The sequence below is a fragment of the Ailuropoda melanoleuca genome, chromosome 17 (genome assembly GCF_002007445.2).
Source record: "Ailuropoda melanoleuca isolate Jingjing chromosome 17, ASM200744v2, whole genome shotgun sequence".
In the NCBI taxonomy this organism is placed as follows: Eukaryota; Metazoa; Chordata; class Mammalia; order Carnivora; family Ursidae; genus Ailuropoda; species Ailuropoda melanoleuca.
The window spans coordinates 39,697,706-39,718,148 of record NC_048234.1 but is presented as its reverse complement, the minus strand read 5'-3'; the positions used below and the strand labels follow the sequence as shown (position 1 = coordinate 39,718,148).

Here is a 20,443-nt window from a genome sequence, read left to right as displayed (position 1 = left end):
TTTAAAAAAAAAATTATTTAAAAAAAAAAAAAANCTGAAATGAACCCCTGATAAGAAGGGTGTACTGATCACTGGGGGTTGGAAGGGCCCTACTGTAGGCAAAGTCCCTGAGGTGGGAGAAAGCCAGTTAAGAGACGTCAACGAACAGAAGGCAGAACTGGGTAGGGTTGGGCCAACATTCCCTTCTTTTGAGGAAGGGGGATTGACCAAACCTTTGTCAGGACGCCTGTCCCCTGGGACTGAAGACCGGTGGCCAGGCTGTTCGCCTTTAACCGGCCAACAGGTCCCGGGTTTGTTGCTTATTAAAAGGAGACTTTATCCAAGGGAGAAACGTCTCCCAGGAAAGAAAATAAATTATTCACCCATTGGTGGGAGTGTTCCTGGGTTTTGGCACCAAAATCAGCCCTGGCGGCAGTATTTACACCACAGGGGTCAGCAGGCACTGCACATCGGGGTGGGTGGGCTTCTGTTTTTGTTTTTGTTTTTGCTCCCAGCGAGCTGGGTAACCAGCACACATTGCTTTGGAGTGTGGGGGAGCCCCATGGGGCTCAGCTTGGGTGGTGGGAGCCGCCTTCTTACAACAAGGAGCAGCCCCTCCGACTCTGCTTGGCTCACCCCACCACGGAGAAGGCCCAGTGCAGCTGTCCACACCCGCCCAGGAACTGTGCTTCCCCAGGAAAAGGAGGGGTGCTTGTTAGGACGGCGGGGAGGGGGCGCAGGGAGATTTCGCCTCTGCATCAACGTTTACTCTCACTGCAGGTCCCCTCTGCTCTGACCTTAGCATCCTAGTTGGGGAGGGTGGGGTAGGATGTTAGCTTATTTTTATTTTGTTTGCTTATCCTCCTAATCGGATTGATTGTAAGCTGATATTAAAGTAGCTGCTTTCTCTAAGCCTAAGGCAGCACAGTGAAGAAAGGTGCCCAGGAATACTGGGAAAAAAAATAGGACGAAGTGTAGAGTTTTCCCCAAACTGAAAATTCCGCCCAGAGAAGCTGCATTTGTGTGCTGCTGCTCCCGTGCTAAGTCTCCGTGCATCCCGCCAGGTGGGGAAGCAGCGTAAGCCCTCCACGCTCTAGCCGGGCTTTCCCAGAGCTGATGGTCTTCCCTGTCAATCTGTGGACGCCTTTGCTAATGAGAAAGTGGAGCTAAATTGCCGGTGAGAAAAAGCACTGAAGAAAAAAAAGGGAAAGTAGAAACCGAGATTCATCAAGGCTTCAAAGATGAACGCAGTTACTAAGTAATATTCCCTTAAGTGCAGTGTGTCTACAATATGGCAAGAATTGTTCCAGGCACAGGAGAGACCACAGTGAACAAAAGAGGTGAGATTCAGGCTATAAACAAATAGGAAAAACACCTGATAGGGTAAATCAGAGGTTGGCAAACAATGGCCTACAAAAGCCAAAGCTGGCCCACAGCTTGTTTTTATAAATAAAGCTTTATTGGAACACAATGACCCCTTTCATTTACTACTGTCTATGACTGGTTTCTGGATATATGGGAGTCACAATAGAGACCAGCAGTATCTTTACAGACTGTTTTGCTGCCCCTAGTGGAAGTGCAGGGATTCAAACAGAGTGAAATGAGAGAAATGGGGGTGGGGGCTACTTTCCAGTGACTACTCAGGGGACACATTTTCAATTGTGACATTTATTTTTATTTTATTTTATTTTTAAGATTTGTTTATTTATTTTAGAGCAAGAAAGGGTGAGCGAGAGAGGGAGTACACACATGAGCATGGGGGGAGGGGCAGAGGGAGCCAGGGAGAGAATCTCAAGCAGACTCCCTGCTGAGCATAGAGCCAGACATGGGGCTTGATCTTATGAAATCAAGAGTCGGAGGCTTAACTGACTGAACCACCCAGGTGCCCCTCCAACGGTGACATTTAAACCAACTTGTGAAGGACAAGAAAGAAGAGAAGATTCAGCCAGAGGGGTTGCTGTGAAAGACAGAATAGTGAGTGCAAAGGGCCTGGGGTGCTGGAGAGTTGGGTGTGTCCCAGGGAAAAACCAAAAGGAGGGTTGATGGGGGCTGGCACTAGGGCTTGTGCACCGTGGTCTGGGGGAGAACGGTGCCTGAGGAGATCCCATCAAAGAGGTAGGGGCTTTGTACACCCAAGTCAGGAGACTGGGTTTGGCCCAGCTGTGTCCGGCAGGTGGGAGCAAGGTCTGACCCCTGTTTTTGGACTTGGCCTCAACTGCCCAGAGAGACCAGGGCGAAGGTGGTCTTGGCGGCCAGGTGAAATCTGACAGGACTCGGACGGGCTGTCCAGGCCCAGTTACTTTGTGAGCGGTGGGCAGGATGCAAACGGAGGCCCCCATCCCTGGGTAAATACTTGGATGTATAAGGTTAAAGGGAGTGAACAGGGAAATAGTACATATCCTGCCTCCACTTACACAAATACACTTTCTGACCCCCTGGAAGGCGGGACTGGTTTAGAATTCTGATTCCTCAGGTTCACTGCTGCTTTCCTGTCCTCTTCCTAAGCCCACAGACCCGCCTGCAAGAGGCCCACAGCCATGGACTCTCCAGGCCTCACCTCTGCAGCCAGCCACACCTGCCTGCCTGGGGAGCAGGGGACACACAGAAGGATGGTTCAGTGCAGGAGCTGGAATTTAGGAAACACCATAGTCCTAGCTCCTCACTGCTGGGCGGGTCTGACCAGTGGGGCTTTGTGGCCAGCCGGGGCACAGGTGCTCTTGGAACTCCCGGTAGATAGAGACCCCGGATGGACTTGTGTGCTCCCTCCTAAGAAATCGGTATTCTACCGCCTTCAGAGCAAGCCAGGAGCCACTCACTGTCCTCCTCAGACCTTCTCTGCATCAAAACCCCAGTCAGGTTGCTGGCAGCCCCCTTCCCCAGACACTGGTCTGGGCCACCACCCATCCCTGTGCCGCCGCCTAGTGGTGATGAGAGAAAACATGCCGCCCATACTTCAAAATTGGCTGTGTTCAGATTCTTTGAGGCTCTCAGTGAGCAGGAGGACAGATCATCCTGCAGGACCGGGTTAGGTCTCCTCTGATGAAGAATACTCATGTTTTGCTTTCTTGCCTTCAACATTATGGCAGATCTGTCCATCTTGATGGAGAGAGACTTTTCCACGCTTATCTTCCCAAGGCGAAGGGTGGATGAGTCTGTCCCAGGCTAGGCCAGCAGCTCCTGATGGAGGGGAAGGGTAGCCCAGAGGATGGGGGGAGGGCCTGCGAAGAGGGGCAGGAGGGAGGGTTGATGGATGGCAGCCCCTTTACCCCTTTAGCCTGGAGTTCCTTCTCTCCCCTGAGTCCCTTTGTCCTATTGAGAAGGTGAGAATGTGTGTGTGTGTTTTATGATCACCGAGAACTGAGGACATCATAAGAGCTGAATGGTATGTCCAGTAGAGCCGTGTTTTCTTGGACAAACAAGGTTCCTTAAGGATGATTATTACTAGGGGAAAACAGGTGAGCTTGTAACTGGTCCTGAGATGAACACAGCCCCTCCTGATAAGGTACAAACTGTGTCTCTGATAAGGCACCGAGCCCCCCAACCCCCTGCAGCTCCCCAGGGACCCTGGGGATTTCTAACCCAGGCCAGTGATCCCTGCATTTGCTTCGGGAAACCTCATACTATAGTGAGATGTGCCCTTTGTCTGCAGGGATCCAGAGCAGAGAGGGTCCTTGTCCTTCTGCTTGCCTTCTGGGTAGCAGGGACAGAAAGCTTACTTTCCGTGGAGATGTCCCCATGGCCACCCTGCCCTGGAGACCTGGCACTGCCTGGGAGGGGACTTCGGTGGGGGAGGAAGTGGAAATACCATCATCTCGGCTTGGACCCCAGCAAGGACAAGTGGGGATGTGGAGTCACGGAGCAGGTGGGTCAGTGGATGGAAATTGCTAAAAGGAAACACCAAGGTGCAGGTTTTTTGCCGGACCCGCTGCTTTGCCTTCTTCTCTGAGCTGCTCAGCCAGGTGCGGCCCCAGGAGCAGGCCGAGGGGAAGCTCAGAGGCACACAGAGTTTCTTACCCTCACAGGCTCAGAGAGTGGGACCAGACGGTGCTCACAGGGTGGGATTCCATCCAAGCGGGGGAAGCAGGGAGGACCCCTGGCAAGGGATCTTATTGGAGATCAGGTAGGGTACAGCAGGAAAGGCGTGAGGGGAATTCACTGGTCTGTTTGAATGTCACCGGGTCTCAGCTGTGGGGTAGGTAGGAGCTTGCCTAGGCCCCCCCCTTATCACACTGGTTGTTGGGATAGTGACTCAAACATGGCAGGAACATGGTGACATGATTTTCCAAAGTAAAGAACAGAGCTCAGTAAAATTATATATATATATATCTCTACAAATTTTTCCAATTTATAAAAAAGTTAACTCTTGGAAATACGAGTATGTATTAAAACATATTCTCCCCCAAACCTGCTGAGTTCTATGTAAAATACGGTTGTCCTAAGCTCAGGTAATCATGAACAGTTTTTCTCCTGTATAAATGCTCAGCAGACCAGAAATCAGGCAGCCCCAGGAGATTCCAAGTGCTGGGACATTGTGTGAACACAGGGTCACGTGCCCCACTGATGGACAAAGCTGCTACCCATTTCCAGCATGCCCGCTTGGGGGCAGTGTTGCCGCCTGGAGAAGGAGGGTCAGGATTCCCACACAGAAACTGGGGGAGGGCAGGGAACCTTCAGCAGAGCTGTCTGACAGTTGAGCTTGCTGGGTGGTTAGTGCAGGAAGCCACAGTGGCTGTGCGGGGAGAGAGCAGCCGCAAATCCCCCCTCCCAGGGTTTAGAAGTGGACGCAGGGTCCGCCGGACCTGAGGTCACAGGAGACTAAGAGCAGGCAGTTCCCTCTGAGAGGGTCCTGTGGGGTCCCCCGAGTCCTGTCATTTCTAGCGCACCTCTTTACTGAGCACCTCCCTGCCAGGTGCTGGGGACACCGTCCCTCCCCTCAAGTTGGTTCCCGGTCGGGAGGGATGAGTGTCCCACATCACCCCACAGTCTGACAAGGGCACAATGGGGAAGCCCACCTGGGCCAGAGCCTCCTGAGGAGGAATGTTCTGAGGGAGATCCCAGCAGGATGGGTCCCCTGGATGCGTGGAAGTCAATAGCTTAGAGCACTCGGACCATCCTGGGTCAGGGAAGGAATTCCCCTGTGGCTGCACCCCACAGCTCCAAGGGGCCCCTGTTCTGGAGCCCGGAGTAAGCTGGGGGTGGATAACGAGGCTGCCTGTGGGGCCAGATGGAGCCAGGGGGGCCACGGGAGCGATGCGTCCCTATGCAGCCTCGCAGGGGGATCTCTGGCTGCACAGAGCACCTGCCCGCACCATCCAGAGCGCTCTTGTCATGTTCGGTGTCAGTGTTCACACGTCTGTGTCTCCCCAGGACATGGATCTGCCCGGGTCTAGACCTTCTTGTCCCCTGCACCGTGCTTAGCCCATGGGCTGCTCCAGAATGTCTGCTGATGAGTGAGTGTGTGAGTCTGTGAATTCTCCTGCTTCTCCCTGTAGGGCCGAGAGGGAGGACAGTGGGAAGGCTATCGGCCCCCCAGCCCTGTCCCAGCATTTGTGCTGGTATCGGTGAGGCCCTGTTTCTGGGCATCCGGTACCATCACGGAGTTGTGAGGGAACCAGACCCCTCCACACAGAAGAGCAGGTGCCCCTGGCCGCTCTCACAGGCTGACCCTGTTTCCCTTTTAAATTGATGGCCTCGTGGGAGTTTCTCCACCCCATTCCCTGTGCACCAAATGCTGTGGGCATGGGCACATCCTTGGCGAAGGAGAGCAGACTGGGGGTGGTCAGGGGCTGGCGGGGGGGGTGGTGACGGCTGAAGGCGGTGGAGCTTCCTAGGTGATGGAAATGCTCTGGAACCGGAGAGCAGGGCTGGGTGCATGTATTGTACATGTAGTAATGCCTCGGAGCTTTGGTCCACTGTAAAATGTTTAAAATGGGGAATTTAATGTTATGTGCACCTTATATGAATTTTTTGAAGATTTTATTTATTTATTTATTTGACCAAGAGAGAGAGCACAAGCAGGGGGAGCAGCAGAGGGAGGGGGAGAAGCAGACTCTCCACGGAGCTGGGAGCCCGATGCGGACCCTGGGATCATGACCCGAGCCGAAAGCAGACACTTAACTGACTGAGCCACCCAGGTGCCCCTGTATGAATTATTTTTTGATTCAATGGGACATATCCGCAACTTGGATAACAATCTCAGACCAAGGTACAAACTTCCAGAAGCAAAACAAATCAATCCTGGAGATGTGATGTACAGCGTGGGGACGACAGTTAATGATACGGTACCATGTGTTTGAAGGCTGCTAAGAGCATCGACCTTACAAGGTCTCATCACAAGAGAAGAAGAGTTTGTAGTATGTGTGGTGACAGGTGTGAACTACACTTATCAGGGATCATTTCACAATATATAAAATACGGAATCATTACACTGTGTGCCTGAAACTGACATAATGTTTTATGTCAATTATACTGCCAAAAAAAAAAAAAGGCAGGAAGAATTGGAGAGCAGGAAGGAAGCAGCCAGGATCCTGAACATGAGAACGAGCGTCGGCAGCTTGCTCAGGGCCTGCTCTTTCCCTGCGAGTAACACGCCCTCTTTCATCTGCGTTCAGGATACGCAGCGAGCACGCCTCCTCCAGCAGCTGTGACCCACACAGACTCTGCAATCCAGAATCCATGTGAAGCTGTTCAGGCTTTTGGGCTCTGGGAAGACCACACTGGTGGCATCTCAAGTGTGGGCTGCTGAGAAGCTTCTGCAGGAAACGCCGGCCCAGACTCTCCTCTACCAACTCCACCTGGTTCCCCCCCTCGCCGCTGGCGTCCAAGCCGGCAGGTAGGCACCTGCATCCTGGCTCCTGGCTCTCCGCTCAGTGCTTGCTTTTGTGCGTCTCGTGTCAAGGTCTAAGGTGAGTGGTGGCTGTGTGTTGGTTGCTTGGCTCATGTTGACCGGATCCTGATGCCATGCTGACTTTCAGTGTAGTCAGCCCAGCTGTGAGCCCTGTGTCCACCCTCTTCTTGGCCTGCACTCGCAGATGGCCCAGCAGAAGCAAGGACAGGGCCTCACTGAAATCACGGTCACAAACACAAAGGTCCAAATTGCAAATGTGCCCATTGCAGAATAGTGTCGTGTTCTACTCTGGGACTCAGCCCTTGGAGACACAACGAGCTTGGACGAGCGCAGGTTTCAGGTTGCACAGATCCAATATTGGCCCCAGGATGGGCCCTTCCCCTTAGCCTTTCTTCTTGGAAGAAAGAAGCTGGGCACACGCAGTACTTCCAGAGCAGGGAGCAGCAAACTGTGTTCCCGCGCATGCCCCGTCCCTGTGCGTCTCAGCGTTGGTTGGTCGTTTTGAAAGTCTCCTTAATGATGTCATGGTGGGTCCATGCACTCACATGGAGCCTGACTGGGAGGCGGGCTTTGCTGTCTTCCCCCTCCTTCTGCAGACACGACTATGGGTGGATTCCCGCCCAGACCCGCGGGGTTTCCTGTGGATGCCTGAGAAACACGCACAGGAAGCACTAGGGAATCGTGCCGCCGGAGATGTTATTTCTCCTAAATTATCTCAAGTGAGGGAATTCCATCTGCACAGGTAAGAACAGAGGGCTCCATTTAAGTAGGAATCAAAAAGAAAGAAGAATAGATGTCTTCATTTGAATAAGGAATTTAAAAAAATAGAGGTCTTCAAAGAGTTTCCCACACAGTGTCAGTTTTGAAGTTTTGTGCCTCAGATGCGTTTCTGTACATGATATGACAAAGGTGTCATGTATCTTCTTTAGGCTGAAAACAAAGGTTTGAAGTTTGTGTTTTTCTATGTAATTCTCTCTATAAGGAGAGATGTCTGGGGAGCATTTGCCAGGTTGGGGGACAGTTGACTGAGATTTACATGCCCCTTTCAATATCTTTTCCCTGAACACAGGAGTAGAAAGGGAACTTGGCGAAAAAGTATGAGCCAAAATGAATTTACAGTCAGAATGATTATCATATCACTGACATGGGTTTCTAGTACTTACTGAACACTAGCTGTGTGCCAGGAACTGGGTAAAACGTGGTACGAGGGATACCTACTTACAACCACACTACAGCCCGAAGGGGTATTTCCCCCCTTTTTCCTGAAGCCGTAAGGGTCAAGCCTGGCGTCACACAGCTGGCAAATCCTGGCGTGTCTGGCTCCTGAGCAGGGCTTCTTAGTGATCCGTAGAACTCTGCGTGAGGAAGGCCTTCTCATGCACACATTTTCCATTTTCCACCATGATCTTGATCCAATTGGGGATGTAAACTAGGGTACAGCTTTTCCAGAGCCAGTAATTTTCCCCATTTCACGATTAGCTTCACTGTCTGTGTGGACCAGCTTGTTTCTAGTATAGGGCCGGCTTTCCTGGCAGGATTCGGTGTCAGCCCTAGAGGGAGCCAGCTCTCTGCTGCTGCGGAGTAAGTTCCCTCCAGACTGAGCCACTGGGGGCAGATGTGGATGAGATGGTGTGTGTGTGTGTGTGTGTGTGTGTGTGTGTGTGTGTGTGACAGAGAGGGAAAGAGAGAGACGGACGGATGGGGCAGGGGCGGAGAGTAAGGGCAGGGAGACAGAGACAGAGAGATCTATTTAGATGTCTGATCTGGAATTTTCCTAAATCCTCATTTGGTATGAAGACGATGGCCCAACAGCCCAGGAGCTGCAGTGAACCAGCCACACAAGTGATCCACGGGTTCCCGGGAAGGTGAGGTTTTAGTTGCTGCTCAGCCCTCACCCCTCAGAAGCAATGTCTCCATTCGTCTTCCGCATCTGGAAGAAACTGGAAGTAGATTCTTAATAAAATGTGGCTCAGGAAGGCGGTGTTATCAGCCAGGGTCACGAGTGTAGTGGAGTCCGTCAGCCAGCGCTTACGGAGATTGGTCATGGGGCTCAGTGTTAGAAGATTCTGTCAGGACGATGTCCGCTCTGGACCAAAGAAGCCGTCCCAGCTGCAGTCAGCACAGAGACGGAGCGGGTCTCCTGCGGACGCGGCTTCTCCTGTTTTCTCCACCACCCTTGGTTCAGAGCTGCGTCTCCAGGCTGAACCCTCAATCTTCTGTCAAGATAACAGGTGAATAGGGCCCGGCTTCCCTGACAGGATTGGTAGGAAGTAAGCTGCTCTCTCTGGTGTCCCACGTGAGTCCATTCCAGAATCTTCCTGATTTCCCAGCTTCCCCGAGGACGCTGGCTTTGCTACCAGAAGGAGCTGAAGGGAGGAACCCCTCCCTCAAACTGTACTCCCTTCTCTGGGAGCAGACGGCCTTGTTCTCTTGGGAGGCACAGCTCTGCTCTCCCTGGTCACTTGTGTGAAAGGAAGTCCCCTCGGGGTTTGAGAGACTGAGGAAAGTGAGAAATGGCCGGAAAGACACTAGAGAAGGCCAAGGGGACATCCAAAGGATGTCCAGGGAACCCACAGTAAGACCTGGAAGCCAGGAAGCGTGGAAAGCGGTGTGTGTGGCCGACATGCTCTGTGCTGAGCTGGCTTGGGGTCCTGCACATGTGTCATCTCACTGGATTCTCATGAGTTGTGAGGCTGTGTCATAACCCACCGCAGAGAGAAGTAACCCGGGGCTCAGACACATAACGTGTCTGCCTCAGGCTGAGGCTGAAACCCAGGGCCCGGGTGACTGCCGCGCTGTGTGTTATGAGTGTTGTGGTGGGGGCGGGGTGGGGAGGGGGGAAATAGGATTAGCAGCCAACATTCACACCTCAGAAGGTTCCACTGAAAAGCTGGATATTGGGTTTCTGTGGAAAATTGGACACTTCATCTACACTGGGGTCACGTTGCTGCCTGAGGCTGGTTAGTGGGGAGGAGGGTGGCTGCCCCAGACAGAGGGGCGCGGGCTCTGCATGTCACCCCCTCTCCCCCCAGCCCCCCTCCCGGAGTCCCCTGGACCAAGACAGGGGGCTCAGAAGCAGGCTGCCCACCCCATGTGTGAAATTCTGCCCTGTGACAGAAGTGACCTTTCAGGGGTGCACTGGAGTGTGTGACCTTGGGCTCAGGTACCCCCATCTATGCCAGAGGTGGAGTTCAGTCCCAGATCTGAGGCCCAGAGCCCGGCGGTCTTCCGAAGGGTCTAGGCCAGCAGGGGAGGGATGGGAAACCCCACAGGGGCCCGTGTGGCTTCATGCCCAGGGCCGGTCTGCTCCCAGGGACCTGGAGAGTCTCCTTCCAAACAGTCCCTGGCAGGGACAGGACTCAGCTGCAGTTCAACGTAATCGGCCTGAGGCTGGGGAGAGCTGGGAGCTGTGTCTGCAGGCTGCGTAGCAGGCCCCCCTCCTGCCCAGAGAGAGGCAAGCACGCCCTGGGCTAAGGGGGCCTGGCTGGGGCAGCAGCGCGTGGAGCCCGGAGCCTGCCAGGCCTAGAGTGGCCAGCTCACCGGCCACTTCAATGCCCATGGAGCAGTATTAGGGTGATCCTGAGAAAACAGACCATGGTGCACGTGTGAGGGGCCATGAGAGCCTCCCAGGGGGGATGGGGCTGGTGGAGGGGGTGTGGGATGGATGGGGTGGCTGTGGCCTCTAGGGAAGGGGTCTGGTTATGGACACAGCAGCTTTGTCACTGCACAGAGGCTCTGCCGTGCCTGGGGGGCCGTGCTCTGCTCCCTCCCAGGCCACAGCTCTGGTCCCCCGGAGCCCTGCGAGAATGGCCAGGCCTGTTGCCTTTCCCCAGGACAGATGTCCCCCGTGGCACAGTGATATCACCAGACAGCAGGTGCTGGGTTCACCTTAGATACCTGGCCCTTTGCTCTGTCATCTCCTGAAAACGCAGGAGGGGAAGGGCCAGGCCAGCAGGCAGGACGCAGGAGCGGGGGACATGTGGATGCCGCTGCCTCCGTGTGCAGCCCCTCAGGGCCCATGGGGTCGTCCCCACATGGCTTGTCTGGCCGCCACGCACATACTCGTTCTGTGGTCCGCGGAGGGGCGTGGCTGTCGCCTTGTGGGGCTGCAGCAGGAGGGACACACCCAGAGCAGGGGGGGAGCGGGTGTCCAGGAGGAGCGCTGCAGGGGAGGCTGCCTGCAGGTGAGGCAGCCTGCTGTCCCCAGAGAGCAGCCCAGGGGAGGCAGGGTCTCCTGCTCAGGCACAGAAGCCGCTCCTCCTGCGGGCCTGCCGCTTTCCACCACTAGGGGTCAGCACTTAGCAAAAGTTCATGTTTCCCCTCTATGGTTTCAAGTCTCCCCNTCCCTGTGCAGTTATTATTTCCATGATACTGTATACAAACTCTGTCGGAATGAGAGCTCAGTGGGTTCAGGAATGCCTGTCATTTATCGAATCCTGTCCGCTGTCCCTGGACAAGCCTGGCCTGCTGCTGTGTAGACTCGTTTTGCAGTCATCCTGACCCAATCGCATGGACCAGAGTGGGACGGCTTCCTCTGCCTCAGTCAGGGTCCCGGTGGGGACATTAATGGAAGGACAGTGTCATGGGCAAAAGTCAGGGGAACATCCCACAGACAGTGAAGCATCCAAGGCCTGGGACAGAAGGAAGCCATTCCTTCCCCGGAGCAGGAAAGACAGAGGAAGATACCCTGTTCCTGAGACAGCGGGAGCCGGGGGGTGGAGCCGCTTGGGGGTCTAGAGTCACAGACACCCAGCTGGTGTCAGAGAAGCAGCAGGGAGTGAGGGGGGAGGAGGCAGCTGGGCCTCCTCCCTGCAGCCCGTGCAGTGCCTCCCGTTGGCTGACCCCAACCAGAAGCCAAGGGGCAGGGGCGCCCAGGAGATGCAGTCCCTGGGGTCCGCCTCTGGGGCACCTCAGTGCAGGAAAGGGCTGTGCGAAGTGCAGCAGGCAGGAAGAATCAAGGCAACGTCCCCGACACACGGCACATAGCACGCGTGGGGGGCCCACGGCGCCCAGCCCGAAGCAGCAGGGGGTGGGGACGGGAGTGTCCGGGAAGGGACAGGACTGGGTCGGGTGGGAGGGGAGCAGGCACGCAGGCCGCCCTGGTCCCACCGCGTCCCGTCCACCTGCAGTGTCCGTGAGCATCAGCAACCTGTACCCGGGCTGCGAGCATGTGAGCGTGAGGAGCCGCAGCATGATGTTCGAGCCGGGCCTCACCCGAGGGACCCTGGAGGTGTTGGTGGCCCCGCCCCAGCACCTGCACTGCGAAGCCGAGGACCAGTCCATCAAGGCCATCGACATCCAGAATGCTTATCTGAATGGTACAGTAGCCCGTGCGCTGCACGGAAGCATCTCCTGATTCCCTCCGCCAGGACTGGGAGTCGGCCCCCTGAGGGAGCCTGTCCCCCTGCACCTGTCACAGCCTCACAGGACAGCGGGAGAGCTGCACAAGGTGACCTTGGGAGTGACCCAGTGAGGCCCGGCTGGTTCATACCCCTGAAGAGTGAAACTAAACCCCCTGCCCTCCCGGGCACCCAGCAAAGCTCCAGGCACACAGTAGGCGCTTAATAAAGGACTGTTGAGTGAATCAGTATATTTTCTAGGCAGAGCCCAGCATCCACTTGGATGAGCAAACTCATAAAATCCAATCACAACGATTGGATGAATGCAGGTGTGAGAAGAGCTGTGCTAGGACACATGGACACTCGAGGCTGACGCTGTGAGGTGGGCACAGGCCATTGTCCCCGCAGGCCAATGCCATGTGTGCTCTTTGCTCTCAATGAAATTTTTAAAACTACTGTATGGATGTCCTTTAAAGAAAAAAAACCCCACGCATTTATCCAAAATATGTATTAATTTTTTTAAAAAATTATTTATTTATTTATTTGACAGAGAGAGAACGAGCAGGGGGAGCAGCAGAGGAAGAGGGAGAAGCAGGCTCTACGCCAAGCACAGAGCCCGACGTGGGACTCAATCTCAGGACCCTGAGATCATGACCTGAGCCGAAGGCAGACGCTTCACTGACCAAGGCACCCAGGTGTCCCATCTCATACTCTTTTCTTTGTTAGACCATGTCCTTAGCCTCTGTCAATGATATTTGTAGGAAAGACTCCCATGGATGGAATCCCACTGTCTGACTGATGAACAGACAACACGTGAGTGCCTTTGCAGAAGGGGGTGTGTCTGAGACCATCCAGGTCAGCCAGGAGCTGTCGCGACGGACACGCTCCCTCTCTGTCCCTTGGTGTCTGCTGATCAAAGCCAGACGTGCTTCACCCTGAGTTGTTGTTTTTTTCCCCAGTAATTTCTGTGTTTCACTCGGCAAGGAAAGGGGAGGAAGGAATCCTCTTCTGGAGTCACTTTATGGCCGGTGTTGTTTTCATGGAAAGACGTGTCTTTGTTGCCTTGTTTAAACGTCAACGTGCTCGTCCACGTGGCACCTGCGGATGGTCCCCCTGCATCGTTCCCGCGCATCTCAGGTAGAGGGTTCCACAGCTGCAGGTGAGGAAGGCCTGTGGGGAACTCGGAAGACCCCTGACCCATGATTTGTGGCAGTCCGTTGCATAGCGGGTGATTTTCCCACGTAGATCCTGGTTCCATAATTTGGTATACTTGAAGTCTAACAGGATGAAGGAAGCCAGTTTCCTTGCAGTGATTTTAAATTGTGATAGAGTTTTAAGTTAATATGAGGGAACGTGTCCTAATTCTTCTGTCCTGAGCAGCATGTAATTTTAATGTTACATTAATGTGTGTATATTTGTATATAATATATATATATATGCAGTATGTATATACATATATATGAATACAGGTATTTTTACTTAATCTATACAATGTAGTAAAAAGATGTTGGGTTTTTTTTTTCTGTTCTTGTTTTTCCTTTTTTAAAAATAAATAAACTGTTGCTTGTTGCATTCAATTGTTGGTTTTTCAACCAAGGAGCCCTTTATCTCTGTTTTGTTTTCACCCAGCAGTGCCCACAGAGCAAGACAGACCATACTGAAGTCCAGAAAGTCCATGAACCAGAACCTGGGTATGGAAGCACCCAGCTTGTTTGGGGGAGGGGTGTTATTACTAAAACTGGGAAGGGTACAGGGAAATGCGAAGAGCCCAGATGGTTTTCATATTTGTTCTCACTTGAAGAAGGGAGCCCCTTCCGTTGTCCTTGTGTGACCCAAACACACATGGAATCCTGGAGTCCTGGCGTGGGCACACGGGGAGCTTTCTCTGTACAGACATGGGGAGAACGGCCCGCAGGAGTGAGAAAAAACCTACCACAGAAGATGCATTGCTCCTGCCCTTCCTTCCACACAGAGCCCATGGCCCGGGCTGGAAATGCCAGCTTTGACCTGGATGGTAGCGCTAAGTGACAAAACCTGCATTCAGCAAAATCTCAAGACAGTTTTAAACAAGAGAAAAAAGATTTGAAGGAAAAGACTAACATGGTATCGATGATTTTCTCTTTGGGGATGGGAATACAGTCCACTTCTGTTTTCCCCAAATTGCCCACAATGAACATGATCTATGTTATAATGAACAAAAGAAATATAAATGAAACAAAACTAAAAGCTACACAGACACATGCCCGGAAAAAACAGCACTGAGATTGAAGCTGTGTTCGCCTCAGAAGAGGGGACGCTGTTGTCTTGTGTCACCTCCGTCCTGAATGATCACTTATGGGGCCACCCGGGCTCCTGGAGTGTTGAAGACATACTGGAGATCATTAAGGACTACTGTGGTCACTGCGTCATGGTGGGAGATGCTGTGGCAGCCATTCCAGGGGGATTTGGATGCATTTGCATTTGTCTGTCTATCTATCTATCTTACCATTTTGTTTATCTCTACTTTCTAAGTTTTTCACAATAATTACTTATTTATTGCTTTTTTTTAACTAAACAATAATAACTAACAGAAGAAATTGCTGAGAATCCTTGGAAACAGCTGCTATGGCTACCAAGTTATTCCTGAAAACTTTAATGACAGGAGACAAGTCAGGGTTGTCATAAAGGGCATGTTATTGCTCATAAGTCAGGTAATTGGTTGGTTAATTGCTCCACTTGGTAATGAAATATTCACACACTCTGTATTTTTACAACAAACCACTGCCGTTTCTATTAGATTATGAATAGGTCAGGAGCTAGGGACTAAAATTTAAGGTAACTGTTCAGCTGTTTGCTGGCACGTCCCGTTCGGCTGGACCAATTGGAGAGTGAATCCGCTAGAGGTGGAGACAGTCGTTTTTGACTTGCCTGTTATTTTTCTGAGAACATGCAAGAGAAGAGGGGGAAGAACGCCGGCTTCCCAGCTGGATCGCCCATGAGCAAGGCTCACTAGGTGAGTCCAGGAGGCAGCACTGCGTTTTGCTTGAAAATCTCTCCACAGCTGACCTATTTAATGCATCGTTGCACAATTGGGGGCTCAACAACAGGAACACAGGGCAGAAAGCCGTGATGATGGAAGCTGGTTTGGTTGAGAGACTCTAAGATCACCTTAGTCCTTGACTCTCCATCCAACATTGAGCACAGAGCACTGGTGAGGCAGCACATTGGACTGACTCCAGCTGAGTATCTGTGGTCTCACGTTCCTAATTCTCTGTCAATCCCTGCTGGGTCCTATGACCTCAGGTGCTCAGCCCTCCCTAGACTTCAAGATGTCGTCACATGTGCTGTTATTTTTCTGAATTGTCTGACAATTCTAACAAATCTTCAGTGATATATCTTAAGATATGACCCCAACAAAGGTGATATGATGATATAAAGGCCCTCGCAAGTTCCAGAACATCATTAAGAATAATAGTAGTAGCTATATGCTAGGTTAACATGCTAACCACTGTATAATTTATTCTTTAAAATCCTTATAATAAGCCCAGATATAGGCATCTGTAATCCTCATTGACAGATAAGAGAATGGAAGCTCTGGGAGGTGAAGGGAATTGCCCAAGGCTACAAGGCTGTTAAGAGGGAGAACCAAGATTTGAATCCAGAACTATTTAATTCCAAAATCAGTGGCCTGAGTTAGTACATATTTGTTTATTTCATTTTGGTCTGTCTTTGTCTGGCAGCCATTGTGTTCACCATTCACATGCAATACGGTAGGTCCTAAATGAATATTTATTGAAGGAATGAACACTATCTCCTGTCCAGATTAGGGAACAGAGGCATAAAGTGGAATAACAGGTCATTGCTGTGTCTGCAGTTCATTGAAATATCAACGTTGCCCGGTGGCCCCTAAGGCTTTGGTCACCTCTTGTGGTTTCCTGGAACAGAAATGGGAATTCTTTGTTGCATTCTAGAAGTACTTCATATTGAAACTCTCGTAGATTGTTTTTCCTTTTTAAATACCCTACTTGCTAGATCAATCAGCTCAAGTTGTTATAAAGCTGGGAAACACGAATTAAGTAGAAATCATGAAGAAATCATTTTTCAAGAGGGGAAAACTAATTTTAGCCTGGAGTGGGAAATTTCTTGCCCAACATATCAGTCTCTAAAATATATGGCTAAGATTGTTTCAATGTCATTATTGATAGATTATTGATGAGTTTCTAGAAAGGATTTTGTATGTTTCTAGAAAGCTTTTTGAACGTTTCATTTAGCCACTCCGGGAAGAACTGCTGAAGCACTAGGAAGCATAAATGAGATGGTCAGATGGAGGAGGCTGATGGCCGTGGGAAGGCCCAGCAGTGGCCCTTCAGGGCTCTGCCCGTGTGAGGAGAAGACCCCACCACATGCCTGCCCACCAGACCCCATATCATGGGAGAGAGGACTGTATTAGAATCTAATATCTACAAAGCCGTGTCGTTGAAACATAATTTGTGTCTCTATAATCACCCTCACCAAAAATAGCCAAATTAAGACACATTTGTTGCAAAATAACTCTAGTTTCAAAAAAACTCAGTCTGATTATTTGCATAAGTGCAGTAAAAATAGTGATTGATCATATAGGCTCTTTTTTTTTTTTTAAAGATTTTATTTATTTATTTGACAGAGATAGAGACAGCCAGCAAGAGAGGGAACACACAGGGGGAGCGGGAGAGGAAGAAGCAGGCTCATAGCGGAGGAGCCTGATGTGGGGGCTCGATCCCATAACGCCGGGATCACGCCCTGAGCCGAAGGCAGACGCTTAACCGCTGTGCCACCCAGGCGCCCCGATCATATAGGCTCTTTTAAATATGTTTTGCTGGAACTTTTTATAAGCAATCTCTAGATTGTACTTTCAACAGCCTCTCAAAACCAGGAGCCATGCCAGATACTTGCCATCAGCTTTTGCCTATAATACCCATAGATTTGGGTGAATTCTTGTCTTTTTGGGGTCCCCAAAGTATCCTGAAGTTCCTGCACCTGTCAGGAAGTCTTTACTCACCTGGTAATGCTGCTAGGATCTCTGTAAGCAAGTTATTGGGCTCTTTTCCTGTTGGTTGGTTGGTTGGTTGTTTTTGTTTTGCTAAAGGGCTTTATCTGTTTCATGAAGTCAACCTCAGCTCCTTGAAGCTGTGTGGTCGTATGTCAGTCTACACACGTCTCTCTCAAATATGACGTCCCAGTCACAGCCTTGGTAACATCATCAGGGTTTTCAATTGTGTCCTGTTACAAGGAGAAAAGATTCTTATTGAACTTACAGAAATGAACATATTGTCATGAAATATGAGAATACTCACTGAGAATTTTTGAATTTTGGAAGGATCAGGTAGAGAGAAAAAGATAAAAGTTTCAATCTGCTTATAAAGGAATAAAGGTATATTTTGTCCAATACTTGTAAATATCAGTCAGCTTAGGGGAAAAGTTTTGCTAAAAGTGGAAAAACAAGGGGCTCCTGGGTGGCTCAGGCAGATAAGCGTCTGCTTTCAACTCAGGTCATGATCCCACAGTCGTGGGATCGAGTCCTGCATTGGGCTCCCTGTTCATCGGGGAGCCTGCTTCACTCTGCCTGCCGCTCTCCCTGCTTCTGCTCTCTCTCTCTGTCAAATAAATACATTTAAAAAAGTGGAAAAACAAAACATTAAAAATCAGCAATGTTTTAAATACGAATGTCATAAAAACTGTAATCAACCTCTGTGGTTCCCATGTTATGAATTCAGTTATACTTGAATCCAGTTTTCCACCAGTTGTAGAAATTCTTGCTCAGTTCAGTTTCATGACCTTAAGGTTATCAGAAACCTGTACTTGTCAAAAAGTCCTTTCCATGGGGGCGCCTGGGTGGCACAGCGGTTAAGCATCTGCCTTTGGGTCAGGGTGTGATCCCGGCGTTATGGGATCGAGCCCCACATCAGGCTCCTCCGCTGGGAGCCTGCTTCTTCCTCTCCCACTCCTCCTGCTTGTGTTCCCTCTCTCGCTGGCTGTCTCTATCTCTGTCAAATAAATAAATAAATAAATAAAATCTTAAAAAAAAATTCTAAGAAGACTCTAAGGAAACCAAAAGGTAATAGACCTGTGTTCAGTACTTAATATTTGTTATTTTATCTTATTTGGAAATGACCAAATTAACCTCAGTTATCACTTAACATAGCAAACCCCCAAAGTTTCAGGTTGTCAAAAATAGTTTGGGAAGCTATCTTCACAAGTGTATGTAAAACCTTTTAAAAAATTTACATCTATTCAATTTAGTTCTCAACTATTATGTTTAGATTGCCCATAACAATTTCAAGAGACACCAGAGGAAGTCAGTCACCTCCCATGCTGTTATTGTTATTGTTGTTGTTGTTGTTGTTATAAACATTTTGTAACAGAGATAACATCAACTTATTTGACTTGAAGTAAACCCAGGCAGAACAAAAGATTTACTGTTAATGCTGATAACTTTAAAGACATGTATTTTAATTAAACCAACAACCTTAGCTTTATTGCAAAGTGAAGCGGTTGAAAAAAGTAGGTATTAATTTTTAATGTTAATTCTGCTTAGTAGGTGACTTTGCTAATAGGTGATCACACTTTTCCTTTCAAATAATTATTGGTCATCCAAGTTATTGCCCCCTAAAAAAGTCTCGATCCAAGATTTTGGAATTAATAGCCATAAGATTTGCATTTCAAAATTTATCCAGAATGAGACAAAAGCTCTTTGAAGTAATTGTCAGCCATTGGACTAAATATAAATATACATTTAAATTTATCAAAAACATATAATTATATTAAATATGTGTATCTGTTTCATGGGAAAGGAAATGAATCACTACAGGATAAGACACTAGTTTCAAATTTTAAGCAAAGTAGACAAATTCTTAACTAATCTCTAGACTTTTCGCCCACAAATTCGTAGCTGCTGTTCAGCAGCTCCTCAAAGATCCTTCTTGGCTTACTTACCATGGTTCGTGGCCCTTCTGCTTCCTGAGCACCAGAACTTCCTGAACAATAGCAACCTTTGCACTTACTGTAAGCAGTGCGTACCCACTGGCAAACGTGTAAACAGCTTTAGAAATCACGCAAAGCAATAGATGGATGTACTGTAAAGCTCAATTTCATTAGTCCTATAATGGAGAGAAATAAGTCAAAGGTCATGACTTTCCTCAGCACTGGGCATAAAGGGTAAGGCCTGAATGTGATTAAAATGCTCCTTTTGGCAGGTTTGGTTTTTTCCCCATTTAGTAAGCCATTTGAGATTTCTTTGTCTAATGTAATAATTCTCTAACTGTGCATGGGAAGACAGAAATTACCCAGGGCAAGCATCTAGTGTTTTGTATTTGGACAAAGTTTGGGATTAACTCAGCATGGTATATATAATGAGGAGTGATGAGCTAATGCAAGCTTCACAGTAAGTACTTGTTTGACGAAAGAAACGTAATAAGTTTTGAAGAATGGAACCCAAGCTAGAGTGAGTAAAGGATCAGAGCTGAGTAAATACCAGTAAGATCAAAGACATAAGCTACTATTCCTAAATCGGTTGCTTTTTAAAAAAAAAAAATTTAGTTGCCAACACTTTAGAGTTGGTAAATTTCTCATAAACATCCAAATTTAAAAGACCAGGCACTGCTGAGTACGTACGGGTGCAGGAGTGGACATCCATCAGATAAGGTGTCCTCCAGGTTGTCATGGGAACTGGCACCTCTCTACACTTGGGCTTGGCCTTGGCCTCACCTGAATTAGATACTCCCTGACCCACACATCCTGGTTCAGGAGGTTTGCAAGGCAAAGGAAAATGACTGTCAGAGTCTTCTAAGGAAAGAAGGAGAAACTAGCAGCATTTAGGTGTGGATGGGACTGGTAAGAGAAATTCACCCAACGAAAGAGACCAAAATGCAAATAAAAGCAGGCACTGTAGGTGATTCGAAACCCCGAATATTAGATGGACTGCAAAATCTGCCATATTCTCTCCAAGGTAGCAACATGACTAGTACCATTCAGAAATCTTGTGTAAATTCAGCTCAGTAAATAATTTCTCAGCATCTTATCCATGCCTGGCTGCATGCTGGATCCTGAAGATGCCAGAACCAGGAAGGCAGTCTCTGACCTGAGAAAATCACTGACTGAAGCAGGAGACTAGCATATGTAAATGCAAAAAAATACATGAACTTACAACTATATAATAAAAAGGCAAATAACCTAATTAAAAAAAATAGACAAAGAACTTACCTCATATTACATGACAAATTAACTCAAAGGGGACGGAGGGCCGACACATAAGAGCCAAGAC

At 49.6% G+C, this 20,443-nt stretch overlaps 1 protein-coding gene across 1 annotated transcript; it reads left to right on the top strand.

Moving 5' to 3' along the window:
• The first annotated feature begins 5,229 nt into the window (after positions 1 to 5,229).
• LOC117796935 (death-associated protein kinase 1-like) lies at positions 5,230 to 12,182 on the top strand. Its single transcript, XM_034646866.1, has 4 exons — positions 5,230 to 5,363; positions 5,472 to 5,540; positions 6,690 to 6,811; positions 11,956 to 12,182. Exons 1-4 carry the CDS (start codon positions 5,230 to 5,232, stop codon positions 12,180 to 12,182), a joined length of 552 nt encoding a protein of 183 aa, XP_034502757.1.
• Positions 12,183 to 20,443: the final 8,261 nt, after the last annotated feature.

Excerpts from the sequence above, each read along its gene's own strand:
- LOC117796935 (XM_034646866.1), top strand. The coding sequence starts at position 5,230 with ATGCGTCCCTATGCAGCCTCGCAGGGGGATCTCTGGCTGCACAGAGCA. Across the intron at positions 5,364-5,471 it reads CAGGACATGGATCTGCCCGG|GGCCGAGAGGGAGGACAGTG; the intron begins GTCTAGACCTTC and ends TTCTCCCTGTAG. Across the intron at positions 6,812-11,955 it reads GCTGGCGTCCAAGCCGGCAG|TGTCCGTGAGCATCAGCAAC; the intron begins GTAGGCACCTGC and ends GTCCACCTGCAG.